At 40.7% G+C, this 23,647-nt stretch overlaps 1 protein-coding gene across 1 annotated transcript in view; it reads left to right on the plus strand.

The window, feature by feature from the left end:
- Nucleotides 1-59: 59 nt before the first annotated feature.
- Nucleotides 60-23,647, plus strand: part of ryr1a (ryanodine receptor 1a (skeletal)) — a 50,847-nt gene continuing 27,259 nt past the window's right edge. Inside the window, exons 1-72 of the mRNA XM_079449210.1 lie at nucleotides 60-227; nucleotides 3,099-3,218; nucleotides 3,308-3,409; nucleotides 3,529-3,549; nucleotides 4,005-4,079; nucleotides 4,168-4,246; nucleotides 4,344-4,456; nucleotides 4,693-4,792; nucleotides 4,895-4,991; nucleotides 5,086-5,160; nucleotides 5,248-5,404; nucleotides 5,487-5,651; nucleotides 5,733-5,854; nucleotides 6,068-6,257; nucleotides 6,367-6,502; nucleotides 6,620-6,715; nucleotides 7,430-7,548; nucleotides 7,640-7,773; nucleotides 7,864-8,105; nucleotides 8,223-8,415; nucleotides 8,626-8,842; nucleotides 8,914-9,018; nucleotides 9,111-9,214; nucleotides 9,294-9,377; nucleotides 9,459-9,618; nucleotides 9,806-9,953; nucleotides 10,079-10,284; nucleotides 10,361-10,535; nucleotides 10,625-10,833; nucleotides 11,638-11,996; nucleotides 12,130-12,256; nucleotides 12,401-12,561; nucleotides 12,693-12,855; nucleotides 13,023-13,109; nucleotides 13,208-13,434; nucleotides 13,604-14,048; nucleotides 14,177-14,755; nucleotides 15,048-15,248; nucleotides 15,347-15,458; nucleotides 15,619-15,759; nucleotides 15,857-16,130; nucleotides 16,196-16,310; nucleotides 16,417-16,549; nucleotides 16,680-16,774; nucleotides 16,846-16,981; nucleotides 17,248-17,434; nucleotides 17,529-17,640; nucleotides 17,729-17,849; nucleotides 17,927-18,096; nucleotides 18,224-18,444; nucleotides 18,554-18,644; nucleotides 18,728-18,868; nucleotides 18,955-19,118; nucleotides 19,224-19,302; nucleotides 19,408-19,497; nucleotides 19,591-19,731; nucleotides 19,826-19,903; nucleotides 19,991-20,066; nucleotides 20,294-20,417; nucleotides 20,493-20,608; nucleotides 20,700-20,767; nucleotides 20,872-20,993; nucleotides 21,218-21,267; nucleotides 21,483-21,543; nucleotides 21,651-21,777; nucleotides 21,850-21,961; nucleotides 22,058-22,139; nucleotides 22,218-22,348; nucleotides 22,432-22,752; nucleotides 22,839-23,079; nucleotides 23,159-23,246; nucleotides 23,391-23,483. Of these exons, the coding sequence (XP_079305336.1) occupies nucleotides 180-227; nucleotides 3,099-3,218; nucleotides 3,308-3,409; nucleotides 3,529-3,549; nucleotides 4,005-4,079; nucleotides 4,168-4,246; nucleotides 4,344-4,456; nucleotides 4,693-4,792; nucleotides 4,895-4,991; nucleotides 5,086-5,160; nucleotides 5,248-5,404; nucleotides 5,487-5,651; nucleotides 5,733-5,854; nucleotides 6,068-6,257; nucleotides 6,367-6,502; nucleotides 6,620-6,715; nucleotides 7,430-7,548; nucleotides 7,640-7,773; nucleotides 7,864-8,105; nucleotides 8,223-8,415; nucleotides 8,626-8,842; nucleotides 8,914-9,018; nucleotides 9,111-9,214; nucleotides 9,294-9,377; nucleotides 9,459-9,618; nucleotides 9,806-9,953; nucleotides 10,079-10,284; nucleotides 10,361-10,535; nucleotides 10,625-10,833; nucleotides 11,638-11,996; nucleotides 12,130-12,256; nucleotides 12,401-12,561; nucleotides 12,693-12,855; nucleotides 13,023-13,109; nucleotides 13,208-13,434; nucleotides 13,604-14,048; nucleotides 14,177-14,755; nucleotides 15,048-15,248; nucleotides 15,347-15,458; nucleotides 15,619-15,759; nucleotides 15,857-16,130; nucleotides 16,196-16,310; nucleotides 16,417-16,549; nucleotides 16,680-16,774; nucleotides 16,846-16,981; nucleotides 17,248-17,434; nucleotides 17,529-17,640; nucleotides 17,729-17,849; nucleotides 17,927-18,096; nucleotides 18,224-18,444; nucleotides 18,554-18,644; nucleotides 18,728-18,868; nucleotides 18,955-19,118; nucleotides 19,224-19,302; nucleotides 19,408-19,497; nucleotides 19,591-19,731; nucleotides 19,826-19,903; nucleotides 19,991-20,066; nucleotides 20,294-20,417; nucleotides 20,493-20,608; nucleotides 20,700-20,767; nucleotides 20,872-20,993; nucleotides 21,218-21,267; nucleotides 21,483-21,543; nucleotides 21,651-21,777; nucleotides 21,850-21,961; nucleotides 22,058-22,139; nucleotides 22,218-22,348; nucleotides 22,432-22,752; nucleotides 22,839-23,079; nucleotides 23,159-23,246; nucleotides 23,391-23,483 (10,554 nt within the window). The 5' untranslated portion in view covers nucleotides 60-179. The remainder of the gene's footprint in view (nucleotides 228-3,098; nucleotides 3,219-3,307; nucleotides 3,410-3,528; nucleotides 3,550-4,004; nucleotides 4,080-4,167; nucleotides 4,247-4,343; nucleotides 4,457-4,692; nucleotides 4,793-4,894; nucleotides 4,992-5,085; nucleotides 5,161-5,247; nucleotides 5,405-5,486; nucleotides 5,652-5,732; nucleotides 5,855-6,067; nucleotides 6,258-6,366; nucleotides 6,503-6,619; nucleotides 6,716-7,429; nucleotides 7,549-7,639; nucleotides 7,774-7,863; nucleotides 8,106-8,222; nucleotides 8,416-8,625; nucleotides 8,843-8,913; nucleotides 9,019-9,110; nucleotides 9,215-9,293; nucleotides 9,378-9,458; nucleotides 9,619-9,805; nucleotides 9,954-10,078; nucleotides 10,285-10,360; nucleotides 10,536-10,624; nucleotides 10,834-11,637; nucleotides 11,997-12,129; nucleotides 12,257-12,400; nucleotides 12,562-12,692; nucleotides 12,856-13,022; nucleotides 13,110-13,207; nucleotides 13,435-13,603; nucleotides 14,049-14,176; nucleotides 14,756-15,047; nucleotides 15,249-15,346; nucleotides 15,459-15,618; nucleotides 15,760-15,856; nucleotides 16,131-16,195; nucleotides 16,311-16,416; nucleotides 16,550-16,679; nucleotides 16,775-16,845; nucleotides 16,982-17,247; nucleotides 17,435-17,528; nucleotides 17,641-17,728; nucleotides 17,850-17,926; nucleotides 18,097-18,223; nucleotides 18,445-18,553; nucleotides 18,645-18,727; nucleotides 18,869-18,954; nucleotides 19,119-19,223; nucleotides 19,303-19,407; nucleotides 19,498-19,590; nucleotides 19,732-19,825; nucleotides 19,904-19,990; nucleotides 20,067-20,293; nucleotides 20,418-20,492; nucleotides 20,609-20,699; nucleotides 20,768-20,871; nucleotides 20,994-21,217; nucleotides 21,268-21,482; nucleotides 21,544-21,650; nucleotides 21,778-21,849; nucleotides 21,962-22,057; nucleotides 22,140-22,217; nucleotides 22,349-22,431; nucleotides 22,753-22,838; nucleotides 23,080-23,158; nucleotides 23,247-23,390; nucleotides 23,484-23,647) is intronic.

Here is a 23,647-nt window from a genome sequence, read left to right on the forward strand (position 1 = left end):
TGACAAGAAACCAGAGAAAGTGTCAACGCCTGTTAAATCTCTGTGAACCCCCAACGGCTGGACTTGTGACTCTCAGCGCACTCACAGGACACAGAGAGAGGGAGGCTGGATTCTGTCCCATCAGGAGTGAACGGACCATTTCACACTTCTGCTGCTTGTACCTGTAGATCTCCAGTACCATGGCAGAAGGCGGCGAGGGAGAGGAGGAAATTCAGTTCTTACGAACAGTGAGTTAAAACATTCTGCTGCTTTATGTTACCATAGACTGCTAAAATTAAACATACAAGCGACTGGAGTCTTTGAAAGCATAGAGATGTCATGTTCGTGAGACATTATTAAATGCATTTTAAAGATCATGGGATTGATAATAACTGAAAGTCATGAAAATTCCTATATATTAGTACATAATAAAATATAATAACATCAATGTTTAAGTAAAAATATAAGCACATTTCGACAGTACAATTGAATACACTGATGAAAGCGTGGAGTGGAATGACATGGGCAGGTGTGTGGATTTGCTTGCATTGTTGTCTATTTATACATTGTTAAGTGCAAAGGTTGCATTTTCACTGTTTGAAGCTGGATGTTACACTTGCTCTTATACAGAAGCATGACAGCAACATACTACAAAGACAAGATATAAATCAAAAACTACAGACCATACATATATGTGTAAATGATAGACTACACAGTCCCATTGTCATGCTTTAGGGAGAGAAAAGGTCATTCTTGACCAAATTTGTAAATGCCTGACTGAGTCGTGCTGAGGTTGTGTCAGATTTAGGGTGAACTTTGGGTCATTGTTGGAAAAGCTGAAATGGATAGATGAAAAATAGTCTGTTGTTTTGTTGACATAAAATCACAAATAATCATAAACATAAAAAAACTAAATAAAAAAACAGTAAGCCCCCGCCATGTTCTTTTCTAGAAATTCCTTTTTATCGAGGCATTGCTGTGTTGTTTTTTATTATAAGCTATGAGTCTATATACAGAGATGGGATTAGAAGCTTTCTAGCTTGGTCTTAAATCAACACCTGTTTATTTCTATTTTAAAGTTCTGTTATAAGTCCCGGTAATTTTTTGCTGGCCACCATGGCTTTTCAGTTCAACTCTGTGTACATTTACAAAAACATATCACAATATAACACATATATCACAAACGCTGATGTTTTAAAGAGGTGAATGGCCAAACCGTTGCCAGACACTTTTTTATGTGTATTTCAGGATTCCACAGTGTTTAAAAGGTTGTGCATGGTCCTTTGCTGTGTATTTGTAGTCAAACCTATCTTATTATAACTCTAAAAGAATCTGACTCCACTTGAAGTGTATGCACACCTATAACAGAATTAGAATTGAGAAATAAGAATCACATTTTTGCCACAATGAAAGTGTTTTATGGAGAACATCAAAGCAGCTTTGGCTCCTAGCATTAGCCAATACAATAAATAATCCATGCTGCAGATCATACGGTAAGATTGTATATACAATATGAATGCAGAATTGTCTTTTTTGGCAAACAGGGTCCCTTTTCTTTAAATAATTGTTTGTTTGAATATTTACTATTGAAACAGGAAGTTAGTCCATAGACATGATTTATTATCATTTCCAATCATTTTTATCAGTCCACAAAATGATGGATTCGTTTATTTTGTTAACAGCATTCCTTGGATGATATAAGTGGATTATCCACAGGGGACTCTCTATATATCATTGGCCCCGTGATTCGGCAATGTAGGACCAGAAGTCAGGCAGCTGTCTGCTGTCTCCTTACAGCTCTGTGTTACTGATCTGCAATCGTCGCAAACAAACAATCATTCTGGCACGGCCTCTGGTTCCAGTCTGAGCGCTCTTGGCTATGTGACGTGCTTCTGTATTCTGGGGGGTTAAAATGTATGTGTGGCAGGTGTTACAGCCTTAAATAGAGGAACATAGAATGAGATTGCAGCCCCGAGTAAAATAATTTATGACGTTCTATGCTTTTGCTACTGTAATAGATACAAAATCTGTATACTGTTTGAACTCACAAGATAAAACAAGATAATTTGAGAAACGTCTCTGTGATTTTGTGTCCATATATAAGTGGGCAAGTGTTGAGTGTACTCTTCAAAATATCTTCTTTTGTGTTTTGTGGAAGAAAAAGGTCACATGAATATTATAAATGACACGAGGGGGAATAAATGGTGAAAGCAGTTTCATTTTAGTGAACTATCCCTTTATATTGGCTGCACTTGTCTAGTTTTTATTTACTGTCCTATTGAATGAAAGCATCGAAAGACCAAATAAATATAAAAAATAATTCAAAACCTGAAATTTTACTTCCATCTTACTTTTCAGGAACAGGTCCATGGCCCATCCACTGAATTGGTGCTTGGTTGACAAAATGCTGATCTCATAACAGTGGTATATTGTCATAAAGTAGAGAGAATAGAGACACAGCAGGTCTCGGGTTACTAACAGCATGTGTCTATGTAGACAGGCTTTTTCACAGCCCTTTAAATATCTCAGCGGAGCGCACGCTTGCATTCATACTAATACACCATCACACAGCCTGTCAAGGACATGACCTGCTCCAGTTTGTGCGTCAAAGCACGCTCGCAATGTGACATCTGCATGAAATAACTTTAAATATAGAACGAATTAAATTATAATTCTGCTGAAATTCAGTTCTTAAGCGTGTATAGTTACACAGGGTGGTGTCGTGCACCAAAACTGGCATTGGAATAAACCGCTTGTATAAGCACCGGTGATGCTGACTTTGTTTTTATGTTTTTTGACGTTATAAAGCTTGTTGGTATCTGACGCATAAATCTTCATAGCCAGTTTTAGTTTCATCAAAGCCTCTTCACATGTGGTTTGGCTGTAACCTGACACACATTCACGATTAGAGACTTGCTGCCCCGATCAAGGTCACAAATTCCATGTTATGTAGCAGTGGCGTTTGCAATACACTTGCTGTGACACAAAACACCAAATGTTAATATCTGTGCAAATAGCGAATTATGTTTTTATAGTATTTCCCTAAAAAAATGTTTAATGGAATTCAATTCCTGAGAGAAAATATAAAATTGACGCAGCATCTACATTTTTGTCTATAGGATGATCAGGTTGTTCTTCAGTGCACCGCCACCATCCTGAAAGAACAGATTAAACTCTGTCTGTCCTGTGAAGGTTTTGGGAATCGCTTGTGTTTTCTGGAAACTACATCTAATGCCCAGGTACAGTGTACTGGTTTATGTGCCACTTAGAGTTTATTAAATGCAAATAGTCCCGGTTTGGCATGTAAACACTTGTTTTGTCATTCCAGAATGTTCCACCTGATCTGGCCATATGCGTGTTTATTCTGGAGCAGTCTTTGTCTGTTCGGGCCCTTCAGGAAATGCTGGCTAACACGTCTGAGCTTAATGAGGTACGGATACATTTAACAGTAGAACCCAATCGCTGTTTTTAGATTGCTTCATTTCAAATGTAATGGATCTAAATTTTAATGATTTAATTCTCTCATTTTGTCTCTTTTGAATACTGTAGGCAGTGGATTTGGATAAGTGGGTATGTTTCTCCGTGGCATGCTTTTCACTTTCAAGTTACTTTGAACTCTTTTGCCTCTACTTTTTTGCAAATGTCTCACTCTTGTGTTACTTTGGGGAATGTCACCTGGGCGAATGTTGAATCTCCAATTACTGTTTCAGATTACAGACTTATAACCAAATAAGAAGCCGTATTTTATACTGTATACATTTTAGTTGTACACACCTAAAATAGTTTTCCAGCCTGACGTCATAAGAGATCCTGGTTACACCGTACCTATTCGTTATTCCTTCATTCATATGCCAACTTTATTTTTATTAGTTGTGTTTCTTCGTTTTGGTGCCGGAATATAGCTGACAATCACTGTTTCACTGTCAACTAATTCATTTCCTTTGCTCTCTGATGTTATGAGAGGATGTTTTCATTAAGAATTATACCCTGAATTGTATTTCTAAAGTTATATCTCGTACTCGTAGTCATCACAAGGTGGAGGTCACCGGACATTGTTGTATGGCCACGCCATCCTGCTCAGACACACCCACTCAAGCATGGTGAGTCACACCTCGATACACTCCATTCTGAAAAAGACTTGTTGAAACACTTACCAATATTGTTTGGTTGTCTCATCACATGGTGCAGTATCTCTGCTGTTTGACGACGTCAAGGTCGCTCACAGACAAGCTGGCTTTTGATGTAGGCCTCCAAGAAGACTCGACAGGTGCCTAAATTCTAGATAGAAATCTAACTATTGATGGAAGAATTGTTCAGCTTTTTTAAATAGGAAATCTGAGTAAAATTCTTGAATGTCTCTCCAGGTGAAGCATGCTGGTGGACTATTCACCCAGCATCCAAGCAGAGATCAGAAGGTGAGAAGGTCAGGGTGGGCGATGACCTCATTCTGGTCAGTGTGTCTTCTGAGAGATATCTGGTAAGATCTGTTTCTGCATTATTTATGTGCTGTAATTGTGAATATCGTCACGACTGAAGGACATTCTTTGGCACAATGAAAAGTAGAAGTGAAAAGCAGATTGCCTTTGACGCCTTGTGTCTTGACTAAATTCTCAATAAAGCACAGCCTCAAGTGTCTCTCTGCTTTTATAAAACCTTTTTTTTGGACTGAATTTGGTGACCCCCCCAGTTTAAGACTTTTGGTCTCATCTACAGCACCTTTCTTACGCCAGTGGAGACCTCATGGTAGATGCCTCCTTCATGCAAACTCTTTGGAACATGAACCCAGTGTGTTCTGGATGTGAGCTGGCAGAGGGTAAGCTTGTCTCTGGTGGACTCATCAATGGCTATAAAACTAATGGGATAGCTTAAGTGCATTCCATTTTTATCAGTTCTTCTATTCACTTAATCTATTTAGGGTTTCTGACTGGCGGGCACGTTTTACGTCTTTTCCACGGCCACATGGATGAGTGTTTAACAATTCCCGCCGCTGACCAGGGAGACGACCAGAGACGGTGGGAAGAATACTCATACTCATACGATATTGTTATCATATATAAAACAACATTAACTAACCATTTCTTGTTCATTTCTTTGCATCATTCTTAGAAATGCGCACTATGAAGGAGGTGCAGTATGTAGCCACGCTAGGTCTCTCTGGAGATTAGAGCCTCTTCGGATTGGGTTAGTACTGTGTTAACAAGAACACTAGGGATGTTTTTCGTCCTTGTTTCCTGTTGTTTAATATTCATTCTGTCTTATTTTGAACAGATGGAGCGGCAGCCACATGAAGTGGGGTCAGTCCTTCAGAGTCCGTCACATCACCACCGGCAGGTATCTTTGTCTTGATGAGGAGAAAGGGCTCTTGCTTGTGGACCCAGAAAAAGCCAATACGAAGAACTCTGCCTTCTGTTTCCGCTTATCCAAGGTACATATAAGTTTAGTTTACAAAAGTGCTTAACCAATACAAATGTCACTTCAAACCTAACCATTCCTTTGTCTCTGAGCAGGAGAAGACTGAGGTGGCTCAGAAGCGTGATGTTGAGGGTATGGGGATTCCAGAGATAAAGTATGGCGAGTCTATGTGTTTCGTTCAGCACGTCTCTACGAGTCTGTGGCTCACGTATGCCTCAGTAGATGCCAAGTCTGCTCGCCTGGGACCATTAAAGAGGAAGGTATGAGTTACTTCATGCAAAATCACTCTAATCAGACCTCGATTCGCAGTTCAATCCAATGTTTGTTATCTTGCTTCTTAGGCTATACTGCATCAGGAAGGTCATATGGATGACGCGCTGACCGTGGCACGTTCACAGACAGCAGAGTCTCAGGCTGCAAGAATGATTTACAGCACGGCTGGACTCTTTACACAGTTCATCAAGTATAGTGAAACTGCATTTGGTCTGAAGTTTAAGTTAAATTGTCAGATTTAGAGATTTTGTGCTGTGTGTTACTAAAAAAGTCAAATGTAACTAGTAATAAAGGATAACTAGGCGTGTCTACAATATTGACCTGTATTGTTAAGAAAAATGTATGGTTACTATAAGGGTTTTGTTGATTTAATGGTATCGATTTGTGCTGCTCTCTCTTACAGAGGTCTGGACTCACTAAGCGGGAAGAATAAAACTCAGGGTCAATCCGTGTCTCTGCCTCTGGACTCTGTGGTCCTGTCTTTGCAGGATCTCATCTTTTATTTCCGTCCTCCAGAGGAGGAGCTTGAACATGAGGAAAAGCAAACCAAACTGCGCTCATTAAGGAACCGTCAGAATTTATTCCAGGAGGAGGTCAGTCACACATAAACAAATGAATACCTTCCTACAAAAGCACATCCAATGAATGAGATGTACAAATCTTCCTTCAAAACTGACCTAGATCATCTGCTTCTTTGCATAGGGCATGATCTCACTTGTGCTGGACTGTGTTGATCGGTTGAACGTCTACAACACAGCAGCACACTTCTCTGAGTTTGCTGGGGAAGAGGCAGGGGATTCCTGGAGAGAGATAGTCAACTTATTTTATGAGCTGCTGGGTATGAGCACATTCAATCTTAATATCTTAAAATGTGACTATTTTACATGAGCATGATGTTTTTTATATTTAAAAATGTACGTACCTTTCCAATTTAACATCTTTATTCTTTTTATAGCATCTTTGATCAGAGGAAACAGGGCAAACTGTGCTTTGTTCTGTGATAATTTGGATTGGTTAGTCAGCAAACTGGACCGTTTAGAGGCGTCCTCGGGTAAGATTGTAAAAGTTCTGTAAGACTTCAGACAGGTGTCTCTAGGCTTATTTAAAACACCACAAAGATTTTATATATTATTAAATAGAATTCTAGTGAAACTTTAGTATGGAAACCTAAACACTAAATTCTTTTTTGATTTCATCCAAATGGATAAAGTTAAAGATCCACTGACGTGCTGTAAAATGTTCAGCTTTGTTGGATGCGTCAATATATTTTCTGCTAAAACTGTAAGTTAGGGTGGTTCATATTGTGTGGCTCCTCCTACTTTTAAAATAGCCAATAATCTTTAGTTTACCTCACAACTTGAAATTTGATGAGAAGCTGAACTGCAGAATGATGTCATACAAAACATAGATCCAACTGTTCGTTTGAAATGCTTATTTCTTCTAAGAACATCCAAAACAACGGCCAACTATTTTTGTGTTAACCGTCTAATCGAATCTTGAAGGTAGCAATTGTTCTGAATACATCATTAGTATTATACAGATTTGCTGTGAGAGATAAAATATTTATTTTTATCCATTGCATTTTATTCTATATAATTTTGAGTTTAAAGTATTTGTGCATTTTTTACATTTTTATCACATGTATTTATTTGGAAGATGCTTTTATCCAAAGTGACTCTATGTTTAAAAAAATCCTGGGGAATCAAACCGGTCACTAAACACACAGTAAGTTGCTGTTAAAATAAACGGTAAATTTTATTTTCAGGTATTCTGGAGGTGCTGTATTGCATTCTGATTGAAAGTCCTGAGGTGCTTAACATCATCCAAGAAAATCACATCAAATCCATCATCGCACTTTTGGACAAACATGGACGTAATCACAAGGTTGTCATCGAAGCAATTTGTAACACAGATTCAATTAGTTTGTATTTTCTGTCATATCTGACCATACGTGCTCCTACAATCTGCCTTCTAGGTTCTGGATGTGCTGTGCTCTTTGTGTGTGTGTAATGGTGTAGCTGTGAGGTCCAATCAGAATCTGATCACTGAGAATCTGCTTCCGGGTCGGGATCTCCTCCTGCAGACAAACATTATCAATTATGTCACCAGGTGATTAAAAAAATTATAATAAATTAAATATTGATTTAACACTGAGATTAGAGAGACAGTTTGACATTTATGTCTTTTACTGTGTTCCAGTATGAGACCCAATATTTTTCTGGGAACATGTGAAGGTTCAACGCAGTTTAAGAAGTGGTACTACGAGCTAATAGTAGACCATGTGGATTCGTTCCTGACCCCGCAGGCATGTCATCTTCGTGTGGGCTGGGCTTTGACAGAGGGCTACAGCCCCTATCCTGGAGGTGGAGAGGGATGGGGAGGCAATGGTGTGGGAGATGATCTTTACTCTTATGGTTTTGATGGGCTAAACCTGTGGACAGGTGAAGATTGCTTACAGAGAAATAAATGTGTTCAAACACATCACTGACCAATAGCCAATCAGATTATTTGTGCGGTTCTGTTTGGTTATAAAGTTGATGTCCCTGATCTCTCTTTAGGTCGTGTTCCACGTCAGGTGACCTCACCCAGTCAGCACATCCTCGCCCCTGAGGATGTGGTCAGCTGCTGTTTGGATCTGAGCGTGCCCAGTATCTCCTTCCGCATCAATGGTCATCCTGTACAAGGCATGTTTGAGAACTTCAATCTGGATGGTCTTTTCTTCCCTGTGGTCAGCTTCTCAGCTGGCATTAAGTAAGAGCAATTTCAGAAATGCTTCAATTGCCTTTGTTGTGAAATCACATAACGTTCACATTCATGGGTCTTTTTAAGTGCGAATTACATTGTATTCTAAGTATACAATTGAGTCAGTTATATGACTTGCATGTTCCCTTGAAATCAAACCTATGACTCTTGTTATTGCTAGTACCATGATCTTCCATACATTCTGCTTTGACTAAACAGAGTTCGCTATCTTCTCGGTGGACGACAAGGAGACTTCAAATTCCTTCCTCCTCCAGGTTACGCTCCGTGCTATGAAGCAGTTCTCCCCAAAGACAGACTGCGGATCGAGCCCATTAAAGAATACAAGCATGACTTTGACGGCGTCCGGAACCTTCTGGGGCCGACCCAGTCTCTCTCACACACTGCCTTCACTCCCTGTCCTGTTGACACCGTGCAGGTGAGATTTTCATCATCTTTCTTTCGAATGACGTGAATTTAAATCTAAATATATCTTAATCTTTTCCTCAGATTGTTCTCCCACCTCACCTAGAGCGTATAAGAGAGAAACTGGCCGAGAATAGCCACGAGCTGTGGGCCGTCACCCGTATCGAGCAGGGCTGGACATATGGACCAGTGAGTTTTTTTCAAAATGTGTTGGCATTATATTGGTCCTTTTTTCCTTCTTCCTTTCTCTGTACTGTCAATTACTGTTTCCACTCTTTTAGTTTCGAGATGACAATAGGAAGCTTCATCCATGTCTAGTGGACTTCCAGAGTCTCCCGGAACCAGAGAAGAACTACAACCTGGCCATGTCCGGAGAGACACTGAAGTGAGGAGAAACACTGTTTTTCTTTACTGGCGTATGTGTGTGGTTGTGGTTTATTAATATTTCATTCTGTTACATGTAGGACCCTTCTGGCATTGGGATGTCATGTAGGCATGGGTGATGAGAAAGCAGAGGAGAACCTGAAGAAGATCAAACTACCCAAGACGTCAGTACTCCCTGACTGTAGAGAGCATTCAAAATATAAATGACAAAATATGCAATCCTGTTTTCTTGTTCAATATATAAGGTATATTCAGAGCAATGGATATAAACCTGCACCTTTGGACCTCAACCATGTTAAACTGACACCAAATCAGAACACGCTAGTGGAAAGACTGGCTGAGAACGGACACAATGTCTGGGCTCGTGATCGGGTTCACCAAGGCTGGACTTACAGCATCATTCAGGTTGGCCTGCTTTATTTTTAGATTCTAGTAATACAACTGAATGTAACATTAAATGACCAGAACAACTGCAAAAATATATCTTTTCCCAATGCTCCCGTCCATAGAATTTGGAAATATAGTATAATATAACTGGTAATTGGGTTTACTGTGTTTAAAGCTGTGGTTTTGTCATTTAACTTACTTTTAGGACATTGTGAACAAGCGTAACCCCCGTCTCGTACCATACAATCTTCTGGATGAGAAGACGAAAAAGACCAATCGTGACACAGTCTGCGCTGCTGTACGGACTCTCATAGGCTATGGATACAATATTGAACCACCTGACCAGGAGAGCAGTGAGTTGTTCTACGTTACTTTTGATAATTCCTCGAATGATCCCCAAATAAGCTATTTGTTTGAGAAGAAGGACATTAAAGAATCCCATTTGAGTTTGTGTTTATAAGCTGTCCGTGTATTCCAGGTGGTCACGGTCCCGGCAGCGGTCGAAGCGATAAGATCCGTGTGTTCAGAGCGGAGAAATCCTACGCTGTTACACAGGGGAAATGGTACTTTGAGTTTGAAGCAGTGACAGTGGGCGAGATGAGAGTCGGATGGGCGAGACCCAGCGTTCACGCAGACAGAGAGCTAGGATCTGATGACCTGGCCTACGTCTTCAATGGATGCAGGGTACTGAAAACCCCAACAATGGTCTTTGAGTATTCATAAATTCCGGGTGGAGTGTAACCAAGATTAATCTCCGTAGGCTCAACGGTGGCACATCGGGAACGAGCCGTTTGGCCGACAGTGGCAGCCTGGAGATGTGGTGGGGTGCATGATAGACCTGACAGAGCAGAACATCATGTTTACTCTAAATGGAGAAATGCTTATCAGTGATTCTGGGTCTGAGATGGCCTTCAAAGACATTGAGATCGGAGAGGGTAAGAGTCAGGAATAAACTTCTTAAATATACAGATGTTTCTCGGTTTTGAATGCATTTGTTATTACATTTGTCTAATTTTCTCTCCAGGCTTCATCCCTGTGTGCAGTCTTGGACTATCCCAGGTGGGTCGTATCAACCTTGGGCAGAATGTGAGCAGTCTGCGTTACTTCACAATCTGTGGCCTGCAGGAAGGGTTTGAACCGTTCGCCATCAATATGAAGAGAGATATCACCATGTGGTTCAGCAAAAGCCTGCCCCAGTTTGTACCTGTGCCTACAGACCATGCACATTTTGAGGTACAAATAATAATGTTACAATCTGAATATCCCATTATGATCTGATTCAGATTGAGAAACATGCACTGCGTTCGAAATCACATACTTTGACAATATTTACTGAATGAGTACCTGCCTGTCGACCATTAAAACTGGGAGAAGTATGAATACATTTCGGACATACTGCATACACCCTTATACTCTTTGACCTATGATGTATTAACAAGAATCTGTATGTAGGCGCTGATAAAAACATAATTTAGTCATGAGAAATTAATTAATTTGCACTTGTATTAAAAACGGACATCTGCCTTAATGTTTTTCGCAATTGTTTTTTCATTTACTTTTGAAATTTGACGGTAGTGAAGTGACTCAAACTTTGATTCGTGACTCAAACTTTAGCTACTAGGAAGTATATGGACGCAGGGATTGCTTTTTGATTCATAGATGCTGTTGCGCCCCCTACTGTATAACAGTGAAAACATGGAAGGATAAATAACAGAAAATTCTGTTAATGGCAGGAAGAGTTAATACTTCTAAAATGTTTCTACGTGCATTCAATACCCTGAAAACCCACAATATAACTTTTGTATGCTACAGATCATACTGTGAAAAGTAGTGACTTGATCTTGAGTGTGGTAAATTAACATCAGCATCCTGTTTATTAAACATTTTCCAAAAATGCTAAATAACCTTAAAATAAATTCTGACGTGATAATTTGGACACTACTATTTGGAATTAACATGCAGGTCCTGTAACTGTTAGATGACCTGGTCTTATATGATGCTTTACACAAAATTGCCCTTCTGTGCTTTCCCCAATAGGTAGCCCGTGTGGATGGAACAGTAGATAGTGCCCCCTGTCTTAAACTCACCCACAGGACGTATGGATCCCAGAACGCCAACACCGATCTCCTGTTCTTTAGACTCAGCATGCCTATAGAATTCCATGAGACCTTCAAGGTCCCGGTGGGGGCCTCACCTCTGACCCGCACCCTAACTATCCCAGAAGATGAAACTCTTGAGGTGGACCCTGAATCCGAGTTTGAGCTTCTGAAGAAGTCGGCCACTCGCAAAGAGCAAGATGAAAAAGAGAAAGAGCCATCTGTCCCAAAAGAACTTCCTGGGAATAAGGAGGGAGAGAATGAGAAGGACACCACCACAGAGAAGAGCAAAAAGAAAGGGTGAGGAGGATTGCAGAGATATTTTTTCTTGTTTAATATAGTAAATCTTATGATACATTATGTTTAGTCATTATTTAAACCATTATTTAAATGAAATATAAAACTGAGATGACAAATTATTTGTGATTTCTAGGTTCTTTTCCAAAGCTAAGAAGGCAGCATTAGCCTCGCCTCCCGTGGTTCCAACAGTTCCACGACTGATAGAGGACGTTGTCCCAGATGACAGAGACGATGCTGAAATAATTGCAAACACAACAACTGTATGAATAAACTATAATATCCATTCCCATACTTACAAATTCCAAACTTCCATATGTAAACATGAGAGTGCAGAACTAGTCATCTACAAAATGTTCAAATGCAAATTTGTGATCTAATGAAATTTCTTTCTTCATTCCCTCCAGTATTATTATTCAGTCCGAATATTTGCAGGCCAGGAGCCCAGTGGAGTGTGGGTAGGCTGGGTTACTCCTGACTACCACCAGTATGATCTACACTTTGATCTTGGCAAAGTCCGAAATGTAACTGTAACCGTTGGGGATGACAAAGGCAACATTCATGATAGGTAATAAACTATGTCTATTACAGTTAAATAAAGTAAAATATTATAACATTTTATATAGTGATATTCCAAATAAAGCACATATGTAAGTCCTTATAAATGTCTTCATTTGGAATCTTTCTTGCTTTCCACAGTGTTAAACGCAGTAACTGCTACATGGTGTGGGGAGGAGAGTTTGGCAGCTCGCAGCAAACCCGCATCAGCCAGGAGGACTTTGTGATTGGTTGCTTGGTGGACCTGGACACAGGACTCATGACTTTCACAGCCAATGGGAAGGAGATCAACACTTTCTACCAGGTGAGATAAAGCACACTGAGGTGCGTTTTCTGCATTTTGTAAAAGTTTGTATGAGTGCAAGATGAGTCATCAATATTTACTGTAGGCCCTTTACCAAAATGTGAAAGGCAATTTAAACCATTTTTATGTTCATAAGTGTGACTTGACACACATTTTTTTCATTTCAGGTGGAACCCAACACTAAGCTGTTTCCTGCTGTGTTTTGTTTGCCGTCCAGCCAGAACATGTTACAAGTGGAACTGGGCAAATTAAAGGTCACTATAAAGGAACATACACTGTAGTTTATTGCTTCTTTTTTCCTTTAATTATTATTATTTCTGCACTAATTCTGCTCTTTGCCCACTTTATCCAGAACATTATGCCCATCTCTGCAGCCATGTTCCGCAGTGACCATAAGAACCCAGTTCCTCAATGTCCTCCCAGGTTAGATGTCCAGATGCTGACTCCAGTCATATGGAGCCGGATGCCGAATGACTTTTTGTCTCCTGAAACAGGCCGTGTGAGTGAGAAGCAGGGCTGGAAGGTTCAGTGTTCTGAACCTCTCATTATGATGGCACTGCATATTCCTGAGGAGAACAGGTATTACCTTAATATGCATTTCATGATCCATTTCTGAAATAAAAACATACACTTACACTAAAGAGCAAATATTTCATATTTGAAAATATTTGCCCTAAAATCCAATGCAAAGCATGGATTAAAACACACAAAACTCAATTTTAACATGTCTTTTCATTTCACTTCCCAGATGCCTTGATATCTTGGAACTTTCAGAGCGCATTGACCTGATGACGTTCCATTACCACACACTGAAGCTGTACGGCTCAGTCTGTGCTCTGGGCAACAACCGTGTTGCTCACGCCCTCTGCAGTCACGTTGACGAATTGCAGCTCTTCTATGCCATTGAGAACACCTACCTGCCCGGTCCCATCCGCAGTGGCTACTACGACCTGCTCATCTCTATGCATCTCGAGTCCGCCAGACGCAACCGTCTCATGACCAATAAGGAGTTCATTGTGCCCATGACGGATGAGACACGGAGCATCACCCTATACTCGGACGCTGAGAAGGCTCATGCGCTGCCAGGTGTCGGACTTACCACCTGCCTGCGGCCCAAGCTACACTTTGCCCCCACAGGGTTTGTGGGCACTAATGCAGACCTCTACACCCTCAGCCCCTTCTACCCTCTCCAGGTAAATGAAGACCTACTCACTTTTCTTTAAAAAGAATAACATTTATTAATTACATTTTTGTTTTAATTAAGACTTGTGTTTTAATTTGCTTTACCTTCATTCTTCACTTTATCATTCCCAAACACAAGATGCTCAAGGACCACGCCCTCAGCATGCTTACAGATGCAGTGCAGGACGGAGGACAGGCCATGCGTGATCCCGTAGGGGGCAGCGTTGAGTTCCACTTTGTGCCGATCCTGAAGCTCATCAGCACCCTGCTCATAATGGGCGTGTTTGACGACAGTGACGTAAAACACATCCTGAAGCTCATCGAGCCGTCTGTGTTCACCGACAGTGAAAGTCCAGCTGAAGACCTAGAGACGAACAAATCCGGAGATGCAGAGAAACAGCTGGCCTGCAAAGAAGAAGGGACGGAGGTCAAAGAGGTAGAGGAACAAGAGGGTGACAACAGGGGAGAGCTAATGGATGAAGGAGTGGGAGAGGAAGAAGAGGATGAGGAACTTGAGCCTGAGGAGGAAGAGGAATATGAAGAGGAGGTGGGACAAGAAGAGGAAGATGAACATGCTGTGGAAAAAATGGACCAGGAGAAAGCAGCAGATACAGAGGGGGAGAAGGAGGCTGGGGTAGTAGAAGAAGAGGTGAAGGAAGAGGAAGATGTGGGAGAAGGACTTCTGCACATGAAGCTTCCTGAATCTGTTAAACTTCAGGTGAAATTAATTTAATTAAGGACAGCTATAGAGTTGTCATCATGTAATTCAAAACCTCTATGTGACTCTTTTCTCTGTGGAAGACAAAAGAAGATATTTTAAGAAATGTTTCACGGTTTTGTGTCAATAGAATTGAAGCCAATGTGGACCATTGTGGTTTGATTACCAACATTCTTCAAAATATATTTTGTGCTCTGCAGAATAAAGAAAGTCAAACTAGTTTGGAATCACATGAGGGTGAGTAAATGATCTACTAATGTTTGGTAACCTAAAAGTGTCCCTTTTTCCTTAGATGTGTACCTTACTGCAGTATTTCTGTGACTGTGAGCTGCGTCACCGGGTGGAAGCCATTATCGCTTTCTCAGACAAATTTGTCAACCAGGTGCAAACCAATCAGAGGCAGCGTTATAATGAGCTCATGCTGGCTTTCACAATGAGTGCTGCCGAAACTGCTCGCAAGACCCGTGAGTTTCGCTCGCCCCCACAGGAACAGGTGCTGCACTTTTGTAGAGAAAATTTTGACATTGCTAACATGGTGAAGTTGACGTGTCATATTCAGTTCTTTGTGGGGTTTCATGTGTGGTCATGTAGGTAAACATGCTAATGAACTTCAAGAACTGTCCGGAGGAAGAAGATTGTCCCGTTCCAGAGGAAGTCCGAAATGATTTGCTGACGTTCCACCAGGACCTGTTAGCTCACTGCGGTCAGTCTAATCACACAGACAACTGTCTTTGTTATCTGTTAACAACTTTACCCAATGATTTCTTCTATCTTCTGTCACATTCCTTTTGGTGTTCTGTCACTGTTTATGCCAATATGAAAATCTGAAGAGTTACAGTGTCTCTTTCGAATTTCTACAACAGGAGTACACATTGAAGAAGAAGAAGACGAAGAGCATGTGGACACTTCTCTCCGTGGACGTCTTTTAAGACTGGTGGAGAAAGTGAAGAACTTACGAAAGAAGCCAGAGGCTGAGCCTGAACTTGCAGAAGACAAGAAACCCAGTAAAAGAACAGCATTACGCCTTTACTTACTATAAATTAGACATTAGTTATTTTGTTAGAATGGCCATGTGCCCAATCATGCTCTCCTGTGTCACAGGTACTCTACAGGAGTTGATCTCTCACACTATGATCCACTGGGCTCAGGAGTCTTTCATTCAGAACCCTGAGCTTGTACGGCTGATGTTCAGTTTGTTACACCGGCAGTATGATGCCCTAGGTGAGCTGATCCGAGCACTGCCCAAAGCCTACATCATCAACGCTGTGTCCGTGCAGGACACCATGGAATTGCTTGAATGTCTGGGACAAATCCGATCCCTGTTAATAGTTCAGATGGGACCAGAAGAAGAGAGACTGATGATTCAAAGTATTGGGTAAGCACACAAATGCAACCTTAATTCTACAGAATTGCGTTGCAACCACTCTGTTTCTTCCTTAGAAATATCATGAGCAACAGAGTGTTTTACCAGCACCCAAACCTCATGAGAGCTTTGGGAATGCACGAGACCGTCATGGAGGTTATGGTGAACGTCCTTGGAGGTGGAGATTCAAAGGTCCATCTTTAAAACAATTCTATTCATTTGTCCCAGATGTTTGACTTCTTTTAACTTAAATGTTACCTTAAAGCAATGAAGACTGAACGTGTTTAACTCTTTCCAGGAGATCCGGTTCCCTCGTGTGGTGACCAACTGCTGTCGTTTCTTGTGTTACTTCTGTCGTATTAGCAGGCAGAATCAGCGCTCCATGTTTGATCATCTGGGATATCTCCTGCAGAACAGCGGCATAGGGCTTGGTGAAATATTCTTTCTTTTATTGTTCTTGTGCCTACATGATTAGTCTAATCTTACTATATACAGTATGTATCATTTAATCTAGTCTACTAGATCTAGTCTGGTATCTATTAACCATATTAACTCTTTCAGGAATGCGTGGCTCCACTCCTCTCGATGTTGCTGCTGCATCTTGTATCGATAACAATGAGCTTGCACTGGCTCTCCAAGAACAAGACCTTGAGATGGTGAGAGATTCTTAAGGAACAAATTTTGACATCAGCAGATTTTATTACTCATTCCTCTTCTGTCTGTGTAGGTGGTGAAATACCTGGCAGGTTGTGGTCTGCAGAGCTGCCCCATGCTCTTATCAAAAGGATACCCAGATATAGGGTGGAACCCTTGTGGAGGAGAGAAATACCTGGATTTCCTCCGATTTGCTGTATTCGTTAATGGTTTGTTTACTTTGGTTATTTCTTACTGTATAGGAATAAAAGTTAATTAAGACAATGTATACCATAGATATGAACACTGCAACAGCCACTGAAATGTTGACGGAAGTGGTTGAATATGGCATCTATATACACATATCTATAATGTACAGTATACACCTGGTATATTTGTCAATGCAATTACACCGCACATTTAATGAAAGATTAGAACATGTTTCTACATAATTTCTTGGAACAGAGAAATATTATATCTAATGTTCTTCTTTCAGGAGAGAGCGTGGAGGAGAATGCTAATGTGGTGGTTCGGCTGTTAATCAGGAGGCCTGAATGTTTTGGACCCGCCTTGAGAGGAGAGGGGGGGAACGGCCTTCTCGCTGCCATTGAAGAGGCCATTAAGATCTCAGAGGATCCAGCAAGAGATGGACCCACTGTTAAGAAAGACAGACGCTTCCCAATGTACACTTTTCCTTACCATGGGCTGTAACTGTAACAGTTTGTATATCTCGATGTAGAGAAAGTTGATGAGTGTTTCTTCCCGGTGTTGTGTCAGGTTTGGAGGAGAGGAGCAACACGAGGAGAACAGAGTGCACCTTGGAAACGCCATTATGTCCTTCTACTCTGCTCTAATTGATCTGTTGGGTCGCTGTGCTCCTGAGATGCACGTAAGTGTATTTTTATGTAATTTTGTGAGTGTACAGATATGATTTGATTTGGCTGCTGAACATCTACCTCATTCTGTATGTTTTGTAGTTGATCCAGGCTGGTAAAGGTGAAGCTTTGAGAATCAGGGCTATTCTTAGGTCTCTTGTGCCCATTGAGGATCTGGTTGGTGTGATCAGTTTGTCAGTCCAAATACCTGCTTTTGGAAAAGGTGATGATCCGATGGAAATGTGTCAGTGAATGTGTGTAAAGAGTCATTTCTGATGTGTTCTTTCACCTATCTTTCAGATAACAGCATCATTGAGCCAAAGATGTCTGCAAGTTTCGTGCCTGATCATAAAGCACCCATGGTTCTGTTCCTGGACCGAGTCTATGGAATTGACAACCAAGACTTCCTGTTGCACGTATTGGAAGTGGGCTTCTTGCCAGACATGAGAGCAGCAGCTTCTTTGGACACTGTAAGATCTCTACTGTACTATGTTGTCTGAGGTCTTGACATAAAAAAATGTTGGTGCTTGCATGGTACCATAACTAAACATTGACTGTTGATCAGATGTCCAATTACTCTCTCGTTCATTCTCTAAGGCTGCCTTCAGCACTACAGAGATGGCACTGGCTCTAAACCGTTACCTGTGCTCCGCTGTGCTTCCTCTGATCACCAAATGTGCACCTCTTTTCGCTGGCACAGACCACCGCGCTATCATGATCGACTCCATGCTCCACACCATCTACAGGCTTTCACGGGGCCGCTCGCTTACCAAAGCTCAGAGAGATGTTATTGAGGAATGCCTGATGTCTTTATGCAGGTATTAAGTTGTACACTTATAGTACTAGATTGTTTTCTTGATTTGATTGATGATTTAAGGTGATGAAAGATCAGATGAGCTTTTGTTATATTTATTGTTTGTGCTGCAGGTACCTGCGTCCTTCCATGCTTCAGCACCTCCTTAGGCGACTGGTGTTTGATGTGCCAATTTTGAACGAGTATGCCAAAATGCCTCTTAAGGTATGAAACAATTCCATTGCTTGACAGTGCAATGCATTTTAACGGATTACTGTAGATGTACTTATTCCTGGGATTGTTTTTAGCTGCTTACTAATCATTACGAGCGCTGTTGGAAGTACTATTGCTTGCCTAACGGCTGGGCTAACTTTGGTGTATCATCTGAGGAGGAGCTTCATCTCACCCGTAAACTCTTTTGGGGGATTTTTGAATCTCTGGCTCACAAGGTAAGATCTCAAAAACATGAAGTATGCTAACTAGTATGCTGAATCTTTTTTGAATAACTACTTCTCTGATTTGTGTCTGCCAACAGAAATTTGATGCAGAGCTGTTTAAAATCGCCATGCCCTGCATATGCGCCATCGCTGGAGCAATTCCTCCGGATTATGTGGATGCCAGCTACTCATCTAAAACAGAGAAGAAAGCTTCTGTTGATGCTGAGGGCAACTTTGATCCTAAACCAGTGGAAACTACAAAGTACAGAGTTTTTCTGCTTGTTTAATTCTGTTGTTTACTAGTTGAGTAAAGCAAATGGACTGAAAGGCTGTTGTACTTTAACTGTTGTTATGTTGTCTTTTGCAGCACCATCATACCTGAGAAACTGGATGGTTTTATGAACAGATACGCTGAATACACTCATGACAAATGGGCTTTTGAAAAGGTATGGTTTCAATTTGTTTGTCTAAATTTCTTTCATATTGTTTTTCTCTTAGTTTTCAAAAACTTTATGAAAGATTTTCATTACTATTATCTAACAATTCTCCAGATCCAAAATAACTGGACATTCGGTGAGGTGCTAGATGAAAATGCCAAGACCCATCCCATGCTCAGACCTTACAAGACATTCTCCGAAAAGGTGACAAAAGTCATATATTGTGACATTTTCCTCTCAACAGATTAGCAATACTGTACATCATTTAAAATGCTAACTCCTTGATCTTTGCATTAGGATAAAGAAATCTACCGCTGGCCCATTAAAGAGTCAGTCAAGGCTATGATTGCTTGGGAGTGGACACTAGACAAAGCCAGAGATGGAGATGATGATAAAACAGAGAAGAAGACAGCTCGCAAGATATCACAGACTGCACAGGTAAGCACGTATGTGGAGAACTAATTGAAACATCGAGATTCCCATGTATCAGTTATGAAGTAGTGCTCACAGATGCCACACCTGTCCCTTGTAGGCGACCTATGATCCCAGTCATGGCTACAGCCCTCAGCCCATTGACATTTCAGGCATGACACTGTCTAGAGAGCTTCAGGTATGTCCTCAAAATCATCTTTCTTATATGATATAAACTATAGATATTGTCATGGCTAACAGAAATAATACAATCTGCATTTTCCAGTCCATGGCAGAGCAGCTTGCAGAGAACTATCACAACACCTGGGGACGCAAGAAAAAAATTGAGCTACAAGGAAAAGGTTTGCTGATGAATTTATTTATCTTTCACATCTCTTGAAAAAATCTTGAGAGAGGATGTTTTAAGATGTCATCTCATAAATACATCAGTTATTTGCTGTTTGATGCCAATTTACCTATGGACACATGAACAGTTTGTTAAATGTAGATGGAACAAAGTTATACTACGTATCTTTGCTAATTATTTTACTTTTGTCAATAACATTGTTTCTCTTGTGTTTGTAATTAGGTGGAGGAACACACCCTTTGCTTGTGCCCTATGATACACTGACAGCTAAGGAAAAGGCGCGAGACAGAGAGAAAGCATATGAACTGCTCAAGTTTCTGCAGCTAAATGGATATGCCGTTACAAGGTACACAACTCGATAGCCATCAGTTGAGATCAATAGTATGGAAAAACATTTCATGACAAATTTCTGTTTGTTTAGGGGGCTGAAGGATATGGAGAGCGATATTTCCTCTATTGAGAAGCGTTTTACCTACGGCTTTCTACAGAAGCTGCTCAAGTGGATGGACATTGCCCAGGAATTCATTGCACATCTTGGTAAAATTGCTCTTCATCCATACATACTGCTAGGAGAAGAGTATTTTATCCTCTAAAATGACTGAAATTCTTCTGGTGTTTGTTTTTACAGAGGCGGTTGTGAGCAGCGGCCGTGTGGAAAAGTCGCCACATGAGCAAGAGATCAAGTTCTTTGCCAAGGTTAGACTCGAGAAGAAATCCTTTCCCACTGGAATTTTTCTTAATCTGTTTAACACTTTCATATCATGATGACTGATAAAAATGCCTGCAATGTTCCCCTTCAGATTCTTCTGCCTTTGATAAATCAGTATTTTAAAAATCACTGCCTCTACTTCCTCTCCACACCGGCCAAAATCCTAGGCAGTGGCGGACACGCCTCCAACAAAGAAAAAGAGATGATTGCAAGGTAAATGTGTGCGTATTAAATAGTTCCACAGTCAATAGTCCACATTGTTATCCTACAGTATTTGACCATAGTTTTTCATTAGTTGCCATTTTTGTTTGAATGTTACCGTTTACTTTCTACCTTCTTTTCCTTCTTTAATTTAATTTGCATTTCCTTACTTCTCTCATTTCCTTTCATGGGTTTCTTTATATTTGGCATCTCTGATGATGATGATGATGATGCAGTATCTTTTGTAAGATGTCTGCCCTGGTGAGACACAGAGTGTTTCTCTTTGGTAAGATATCTGCACTTTCTCTGTTTGTATCCCTTTCATTGTTTCCTCACTTCTTCTGTCTACTTTAAATATTTTCCAATTTTGGTTTTCATGGTTTTCTCTATTCGTGATACATGCTGTATCTCAGAGTAGGAGTATCACAGTCAAAAACGATGTGAAAAAATGTATATAAAAGCTTAAGAAGTAATCCTGTACCTCCTGGCCATGATACGCAGGTACGGATGCTCCCGCTATCGTCAACTGTCTCCATATTCTTGCTAGGTCACTTGATGCCAGGTGTGTAATTCAGACAAATTATGAATTACTGAATAGTTTACTCTTTTAGAGCAAACAGTAGACAAGAACTTTGTTCGGTTTGCATCTGATTGTCTCACATTGATCAGAACTGTGATGAAATCCGGACCTGAGATTGTTAAGGCAGGGCTGCGATCTTTCTTCGAGAGCGCTGCTGATGACATTGAAAAGATGGTGGAAAACCTCAAACTCGGGAAAGTGTCCAAAGGCAATCAGGTATGAATACAGCAGCAATATCAGGTATTTCACAGTTCACGGCATTCATTTAGTTTTTCTTGGGTGTCTCAGCCAGTGAAAGGTGTGTCCCAGAATATCAACTACACCACAACGGCTCTGCTCCCTGTCCTAACATCACTGTTCGACCACATCGCTCAACATCAGTTTGGAGACGATGTTATCCGTAAGGACCTTTCAGAACTGTCCCATCATCCACTGCACTTTGTACAGTTTGTATACTTGTATTAACTTCTTGTCTCTTTATTTGTTGTTTGGTCAGTGGATGATTTGCAGGTGTCCTGCTACAGAATCATGTGTAGTATTTATTCTCTTGGTACTGTAAAGACTCCACATGCAGAGAGGTTTGTTTGAGTGTGTTTAAGTAAGCAATATTTGATTTCGGGCCATTTGTAAGTTTTTCATTTATTTATTTACATCAGACAAAGACCAGCACTAGGAGAATGCCTCGCACATCTCGCCAATGCCATGCCTGTAGCCTTCCTGGAGCCCAATCTTAATGAATACAATGCATTTTCAGTGTACACTACCAAGACACAAAGAGAAAGAGCAAGTAAGTCATATACAATACATGCACACAATATACAAGTGTGTGAACTATTTACTATAATTGACTTAACCCTCTTTTATCCACAGTCCTGGGCCTTCCTAACCAGGTCAAGGAACTGTGTTTGGACATTCCTGAACTAGACATCCTCATGAAAGAGATCGGCGATCTGGCTGAATCGGGAGCTCGCTATACAGAAATGCCACATGTGATCGAGATCACTCTGCCCATGTTGTGTAACTATCTTCCTCGTTGGTGGGAAAGAGGACTGGAGAACTTTCCAGAAATGGAGGGTAAGCTTTGTACAGATGTCACCTCGGATCATCTCAACCAGCTCCTGGGAAGCATCATGAAAATAGTGGTCAACAACCTGGGAATTGACGAAGCCTCCTGGATGAAAAGACTTGCTGGTATGAAAATTTGTTTTCTCAAGACAACCATTGTTCACTAGTGCTTGTATTTTGTATTGATTATCATTGTCTTTGTCTTGAACCAGTCTTCTCCCAACCCATTGTGAGCCGAGCCAAACCCGAGATGCTCAAATCCCATTTTATCCCCACCATGGAGAAACTGAAGAAGCGGACAGCTAAAGTGGTAGCCGAGGAGGAGCACCTGCGCATGGAGGGGAAGTCTGAGGGAGACGAGGAGGAAGGGACTATTCGAGATGAATTTGCGGTCCTCTGCAGAGACCTGTACGCTCTCTACCCTCTTCTCATCCGATACGTGGATAACAACAGGTATGCTGTCGTTTCAGCAGGGATACTTAAATTCTTGCTTTGTATTTGCTTTGAATTTTGGGGTGTTTGTGGGTTTTAGAGCAAGGTGGCTGACCTGCCCGGACCCTGATGCTGAAGAGCTGTTCCGTATGGTGGGAGAGGTCTTCATCTTCTGGTCCAAATCTCATGTATGTTATATTATATTCACATATAAATTGTAGATGGCCGAACATTATACATAATATATATATATATATATATATATATATATATAGTGAGCATGTACATTAAGAAGATCAAAATAATCACAGATTTGCACTTGTAATATGTAGAACTTCAAACGAGAGGAGCAAAACTTTGTGGTGATGAATGAAATAAACAACATGTCCTTTCTCACTGCTGACAGCAAGAGCAAGATGAGTAAGGTGAGCTTCATATTAGATCATTGATGAACTTCTATATTTGATTATTAGGTAATCAGATTTTTTTTGCAATTTTATATGTGATTTTATACCATTCTATATTTTGTTACAACATATATAGTTTTATTTATTATCAATATTTATGATATTAAATATTATTTTTCAAT

Source organism: Barbatula barbatula (genome assembly GCF_947034865.1).
Source record: "Barbatula barbatula genome assembly, chromosome: 24".
Lineage (NCBI taxonomy): Eukaryota > Metazoa > Chordata > Actinopteri > Cypriniformes > Nemacheilidae > Barbatula > Barbatula barbatula.